General features: G+C 58.0%; 1 protein-coding gene across 2 annotated transcripts; it reads left to right on the top strand.

The window, feature by feature from the left end:
- The first annotated feature begins 5222 nt into the window (after window positions 1-5222).
- Window positions 5223-6866, top strand: HELT (helt bHLH transcription factor). Of its 2 annotated transcripts, none has more exons than XM_027735490.2 (4): window positions 5223-5465; window positions 5824-5928; window positions 6072-6168; window positions 6295-6866. In XM_027735490.2, exons 1-4 carry the CDS (start codon window positions 5439-5441, stop codon window positions 6786-6788), a joined length of 723 nt encoding a protein of 240 aa, XP_027591291.1. In that variant the 5' UTR covers window positions 5223-5438; the 3' UTR covers window positions 6789-6866. The 2 variants fall into 2 exon arrangements, with proteins under 2 accessions (XP_027591291.1, XP_027591290.1); XM_027735489.2 differs by having other exon boundaries at window positions 6292-6866.
- Window positions 6867-7368: the final 502 nt, after the last annotated feature.

Below are 7368 nucleotides of genomic sequence, written 5' to 3'. Positions count from 1 at the left end.
TGTTCCAGAGCCACCTTCACAGTAAAGAATTTCTTCCTAATATTTAATGTAAACTTACTTACTTTCAGTTTAAAGCCATTACCCTTTGTCCTGTCACTACATGCCCTGCCAAGAAGTCCCTCTCCAGCTTTCTGGTAGGATCCTTTCAAGTACTGGAAGGTCACAACGAGGTTACCCTGAAGCCTTCTCTTCTTCAGAGTATCCACTGCTCTTTCTTCAACCACCAAGCCAGTCACTTCATCATAGATTATTTGGTGGATCGAGCATGACTTCCCCTCTGTGAAGCCATGATGAGTGAAAGTTTTTACTTTTTTTTTTATTTATTTATTTGTTTTTAGTTTTTACTAAGACTGGAGAGGTTAGACATTTTATCAGTATTAGACATCAGTACAGAAAAAGCTCTGGCACTTCCCAAACCTTTCAGTTTTTATTCATGCCAGAGAGCCACTAAGTCTAGCTATTTGACTAGTTAGAACACTTTAGTCACAAGCAATCTAAGGTACACCTCGCCAGTGATTTGTGACTATCTAAATCCAACTGAAAAGAATTTTAGCACTCATTTTGACAGGCTGTCATTTAAAGAGCAATGCATCCTATCTCAACAGTGACATGGCTGAGAAGATAGCTGTCACCAGGAAAACTGCAGACATCTCTCCACTGTCTTGCGGGACTCACCTTGTGCAAACACACAGAGGACATTCTCAAGTTTTGCTATATATACACAAACATTTGGTGGGCAAAAGCTATACTGGGTCTTCTGTCAATGTAAATCAGCTTCTGTAAATGGCTATACCATACATAACTACACCTGGTTTTAATCAGTGAAGCATTTTACCCTATATAATTCTGTATACATTAGTTGTATTACATATAAGCCTGACAATTTTATGTCTGCTGAAAAAAATAGTCAACAAAGTAGTTACCACAAACTACAGGAACATGTGAAAGAGAATGACTTTCAAATAATCCGTACTCCAAAAAGTTCATACAAAACAGAGTAATACAAAACCAAACCAGTCAGATTTTACATTCCTGAAAGGTTTTTTAATCACGAAGAACAAAGTGCATTGAAATTACATAACAAAACATACTTACAATAAAATGTACCTCCTCAGAGGTGGAATACAACAAGCACATAGCAACACTCGGGAGTGCTGTTGACCTGGAAATCCTATCTGTCACCACAAGCACCAAGAGATACTGGACAACTTCCTATAGTAAGGATCAAAGTTTTAGAGTTTTAAGGATCAAAGTTTAGCTTATGGGCATTACTGTATATCTCACAGTATGAGAACAACATCATCTACTGAAGCACAAACATCACTTCCTAGAGCACTCCAGGATTTTGAGGAGAGAACCCTGTAATTTACCCAGCAATACAAGAGAGTCATGGCTACAAGCATGGCTTCTTCTGTGAAGGACCACCTTGGGATCGGGTCCCAAATACTATCATGTATCTCACCCCTGGTGGTACCACCATTCATGGCAGGTTAGAAAACAGAGGAGCATGTGTCTTCCACTGTGACAGAGGAGGAAAACTCAGGGCAGACCACAGCTGGAAACAACAGTAACATCGAGGTAAGGGGAACCTCTGCAGCTGAGGAATAATATGACGACAAAGCAGCCCCAGACACAGAGTCAGAGATCATTAGGAACTGTGAAAAGACTGGGAACTCCTGTTCCAAAATTGCTAACCCAATCTCGCCTCACCTAGAATACGAGAGAGTAAACAAACTCACAGCAAAAGCCAGAACAGTGTGATGAACTGCTGCATGTAGAGCTGAGGGTTAAACTACTAAATGAAATACCTTCTCTTGTGATCACTGCTTCTTTGCAGATCCAGGACTGCCAAGTAATAAAGCTACCCCCTCCAACAAATAGGACCTGTTGTACCCAGTGAGTTCTCTCATTCCCTATCAGCCATGAGATCATCCAGAAGCATGATTGCCTCTCCGCAATACACAGCAGGACCTCCGGTATGCGAGTATGAAACCATGCCGGCAGGGCCAACTCCAGCCCCAGCCACGCTGGGAATTTTACTTCCTGCACTCGATCCACCAGTTTCACGGGCAACACTTTCCATGGGAGACTGATTAGTTGACCTCCTGCGTGTGCACAATGACAATGATTTTCAAGCCTAATATCTGCAGCTTAAATTACTTGGTGAAGTAATTGCGTATAACCCCAAGGTTATTATATGGGAGTCAAAAAAGAAGAGGGAAAGAAACAGCGGGGAGACGACCTGTTTTCATTAAAAAAAGCAAACCTAGATGCCACTTCAAAGCAGCTTGACACCTCCGAGATGACCTTCGCCTCCTCGGCAGAGCCCGCGGCTGGCAGAGGTCGGCAGCGCCAGTGTCCACGGAACAGGGGCCGAGCGCCACTGAGACGCGGCGAAGGTCACGGAGCAGCCGCCGGTTCCGCACAACCGTGCGCATCCCGGCAGCGCATCCCGGGGCCGGCCCGGCCGCTCCTCCGGGGCACAGCCCCGCCGGGCAGGGACCCCCAGGCCGGCCGCGGGGAGGGTGAGAGGGGCGGCCGGGGAGGTGCTGTCTCCCCCCGCCCTGCGGTCCCGGGGCGCCAGCGGGCTGATCCCCCTCCACGCGGAGCGGGGCACGGTCTGTGCCCGGCCCCCGGCCAGCCTCTCGCCCGGGGAGAGGGCTGCCGCCGGCGGGGCACTTCAGCGGGAGCAGAGAATTTGTGATGGGTGATGGGGACGTGGGTGTCCGCCTTGGGTTGCCAAAGAACCGTGCACGCGTTCCCGCAAGGAGACCTAACAGGCACCCACGGGGAACTAAACCTAAAAAATATTCAAACCCGCCTTCGCCTGGCTTCCCTACGAGACTGACAGTCCGACCGCGGTAGTGGTGGGTGATCTCCCTCTGGCTTCAGCCCCGCCGCAGCTCTCCGAGGGTTAGGAAACCGTACACGCGGGGATGCCGCGGCCGCCCCACGCCCCCCGCCCACCGCTGCCCCAGGCAGCCCGACCCGAAGGGGAATCAACGAGGGAGAAGCCAGCGAGAAAATAAACAACTTCCCTCGTGTAAGAAGCTGCCTCGCGGGTGCCTGCAGCTGGCGGTTAACTCAGACAGTAAGAGGATCAACTCCATCTCCGCCAGTGGAGCAAAAGAGGAGGAAAAAAATAAAAGCCCCAGCATTTGCTATTCAGAGTTTAGTTAATTTGGATGATAACGGTTAGTGTTTAATCCCATTGTACGAGAATGAATATACCGAAACCTACAAGGCTCCTGGAAGAATAATACGGCCGGCGGAACGGCACGCAGGGGTGCCCGGGCGGGCAGCGGGCCCGGCCAGCTCCGCCCCACTGGCCGGGGGAGACGCGCCCCGGGGCCACCGCGGAGCATCCTCCCGCGGAGCCCTCGGTGCTCCCGGCCGGCCCGGGGAGGCTGTGGACCGTCCTGGGGCGCAGGGTTAGGGCCGGCACCGCGCCTGTCCCCTGGACGCCTCTGGGGAAGTGAACGGGCGAGAGCGGACGTGCCGCCCGCCGTTCCCACACGGAGAGATGCCGTGGTGATGATTCTCCCATTTTAAATCGCAAGGGAGAACGGGTGGAAAAACGCGGGGCACGGGAGGAGATGTGGAGATTTCCGAGAGAACAGCTCCCCGAGCTCACAGGGCGGGGATGTCGCCGTCTCCGCAGTCCTGCCTGGGGCTCGGCGACGTCGCCCGGGAGGGCAGAACCAGGTGCCAGACTGCCCCGCCGCCTGCCCGGCCGCCCTCGGGTCCTCCCTCGCCCTCAGGGGTGGCAGCGCCCCGCGGCAGCGCCGGGGCGGGGGGCGGCGGCAGGGCCGGGGGGGGACACGGGCGGGCGGCCCCGGGCCGGTGCCGGACTCGGAGGCGCACCGCCGGCCGTGGAGAGCCCCGCGGGGGCCGCGCCCGCCGCCGCGCTGTCGGGGGGGCGGCGGGCGGCGGGGGCGAGCGGCCCCCCCGGCGCGGCGGGGCGGCCCCGGCGGGGGCGATGCGGGGCCGTGCGGGGCGGAGCGGGGCGGGCCGGGGGCTCGGTGCGCTCGCCAGGCGAGGAGCGCGGCTGCCCGGGCGGAGGGCCGCGGAGAGGAAAGCTAACAATGCTGTGAAAATATGTTTGCAGAAAATAGACAATTGTTGGATTAAACGTATTCAAGTATGAAATAATGCCTTTTTGTGTAAAAAACCTCAGCAATGTGAGCGTACAAAAGTTCCCCTGTGGCAGTTACTTGCTCCCTTTGTGAGCTTTGCGCTCCGGCGTCTCCACTTGGCGCGTTTAACTCGGAGCCCCCCTTTAAACGCGATTGTTTCTTTCTTTTTAATGACATTTACCGGATCAAAACATGCTGTTAATTCGATCAGAAAGCTTTACTCTGCTTAACAATGCCACAATAATTTCTCCTGAAGTTTGTTAAATTGACCAAAATTAGGCAAATGAATGGGGGTCTGTCGGCGATCCCGCTCGCAGGTGACACCGAATAATGCACTCTCGGACCAGCTGCGATCCCCTCTTTATTTGCCCCTCTTTTCTTTGACCCGCATTATTAAAATTTAGGCCCAATGAAACTATTCATACTTTTCAATGGGACATTTTCCTATAGGATAATAGGCTACAAATTGAGCCTCTCCAAAGGAGAGGGGGGGAGCAGGGGGGGTAAAACAACAACGCACAGACGCGCACACCACACAAAAAAGGAGCGTCGTGTGCCAAAGACTGGCGAGAGCCTCCCTGGGCCGGCGGAAAAAAAAAAAAGGGGGGGTGATGAGGGGGATATCGTGTGCCAGCCCCCCGGTCCCACACCTGCCGGGGTGTCCCCGGCGCATAAAGCGGTGTAAACAAAAAAATCCTCGCTGCCATCTCTTATAAAGATGGACGTGTCACCAAGTCGTGTGAGAAAAGCCTGAGAACAAACGGGGCCACTCCGTCTCCAAGGGTTCTCCCTTGAACTGGGCGGAACAGCCTATTAAGGGCTTACTTAATTACTTTAATGACTCTGGACAGGCTTTAAAATGCAGTCAGCGCCGGGGCTAAGGGGAGGGGTGCGGGGTGCCGGGGATTTGCAGGCAGGCGATGGGGCCGGGGATGTGGAGAGCGGGACGCAGGGCGCGATACCGCGCTCTGCGCCCCGCTCGCCGCATCCCCAGCCCCATCCCCGCCGCTATTGTGGGATCGTCACGTGTGTCCCCGAGGTCCACGTGGGGCGACACAGCTGGGCCGCCCCCGGCTGCGTGGACGGGGACGGGGGGGGGGGGAGAGAAAGGAAGAAGAGAAGAAAAAATTCCCCCTCATCCTCTCGCCCCCTTCCACCCTGATCTTTAATGCATACGTTCCCCCAGCGCCGCTCGTTCCTAATCCTATGGGATCAGCGGGCCCGTGGAGGCCCCCCGGGGTCCCCCCCAAGAAGTGATGGCTTTATAAGGGGCCCGGAGAGAGCGGGGATGCAGTGCCCACCATGGCCTCCAAGCTCAAGGAGCGGAGGGTGAGTCGCCGCCCGTCTTGCGCGCATGGCTCTGTGGGGCGGCCGGGTGGACCTGGCCCCGGTCCCCTCACCGCCTTCTCCTTCGAAAAGCCCCCCCCCCGAAAAAAAATCTACCCCACGCCCCCAAAAACATTCCTGTCCTGTCGGGGCCGTCCGCACGGACGGGAACCACCGAGGCGGCGCGGGGAGGACCCGCCGCCGGAGCATCATCCCTCCCGGGGCTGCGCCGCGCTCGGCACCGCTGCTCGGAGCGGGCTGGGCAGTGGCTAGAGGGGTCGGGGCCGGGGCCGACTGTCCCGGCGAGACGAGATCCGGCTGCTTTCTCCTGCTCCACTAACGCTCCCCGTATGTTTTGCAGAGGACGCCGGTTTCCCACAAAGTGATTGAGAAGCGGAGGAGAGACCGCATCAACCGCTGCCTCACTGAGCTGGGGAAGACAGTACCCATGGCTCTGGCCAAGCAGGTAGGCGGGGGGGAGCAGCCCCTACGCCCTTCTCCCCGGTGCGCTGCGACATCCCCCCCGACGCGGGGGGGCTGGGGGCGGCCCGGCAGAGCGCAGAGTAGCCGCAGGGGAGAGGTGATGCCCACCTGCTCTGCCCGTTGCAGAGCTCCGGGAAGCTGGAGAAAGCGGAAATCCTGGAGATGACGGTGCAGTACCTGCGGGCTCTGCACTCGGCAGACTTCCCCCGCGGACGAGAGAAGGGTAGGTGGGCGGGAGCGGCCTCCCGGGGCCCCCGCCGGGTCAGTTGGGGCGTGGGGGCGGCCTTCTCCCTTCCTCCTGCCGCCAGACCCTGAGGAGCTCGGGTCCCTGTCTCTTACTTTCCAGCAGAGCTGCTCTCCGAGTTCGCCAATTACTTCCACTACGGCTACCACGAGTGCATGAAGAACCTGGTGCACTACCTGACGACGGTGGAGAGGATGGAGACCAAAGACACTAAGTACGCCCGCATCCTGGCCTTCCTCCAGTCCAAAGCGCGCTTCGTCACTGAGCCCCTTTTCACCTCCCTGGGCTCCCTGCCGGAGCCGGACTTTTCCTACCAGCTGCACCCCGGGCCCGAGTGTTCCGGGCACGGCCACAGCCCCGCCGAGGCCGTGCTCCAGCCGTCCTCGGGGGGGCCATTCCCCTGGCACGGCACTGCCCGCAGCCCCTCCCTGCCCTATCACCTGCCCAGCGCCGCCGTGCCCCTCGCCAGCCCCGGCCAGCAGCGCAACACCTTCCTCTCCTCCGTGCAGGGGCTGGACCGCCACTACCTCAACCTCCTCGGCCATTCCCACCCCAATGCCTTCGGGCTGCCCCCAGGCCAGCACCCCTCCATGCTGTAGAGACTCGTCCCGCCTGAAAAAAACCCTATTTATGACCGCGGACACTGCAGGTTACACCCGGGCGCACGGGGAGGCTGCCGGGACAGAGTGAGATGCGCTGGGGTCCCAGAGGGCGAGAAGCCCCTGCCCGCTCCAGGGGCCTGGCTCTGCTCCCGCCCGTCCTCTCCGGGGGCCTGGAGCTGCCCCCACCCGCTCCTTTTCCCATCCGCGGGTGCGGTGCCTGTACAAGCGATGTCTCGGAATAAACGTTTATACTCGCCCCCCTTCTTGTTTCCGTGAGGGAGCTTCCTCGGGTGGTGGTGGGGAGTCTCCCCACCCATCCAGGGCAAACGAGCGAGACGTGGTCCGCGAGGCCCAGGGAGGCCTCCGCACGCACTGGCCGTGGCACTGCGGGCAGAGGGGGCACGGTGTGGAAGGACGGATCTCGGTGCCGCCTGGCCTCTGCTCCCAGGTCACGGGGGGCCTGAGAGGAAGTCCTGGGGTGCCCCGGAGGTGGTGGATTCTCCGCACATCCGCGAGTCCCGCCCTTCCACGCGCCCGTGGAGGGATGCTCCGGAGGCACGTGTCCGAACGGCACCGG

Source organism: Pipra filicauda, unplaced genomic scaffold, assembly GCF_003945595.2.
Source record: "Pipra filicauda isolate LSUMZ 115617 unplaced genomic scaffold, ASM394559v2 scaffold67_size6003252_pilon, whole genome shotgun sequence".
Lineage (NCBI taxonomy): Eukaryota > Metazoa > Chordata > Aves > Passeriformes > Pipridae > Pipra > Pipra filicauda.
This window is presented reverse-complemented; position numbering and strand designations above follow the sequence as displayed.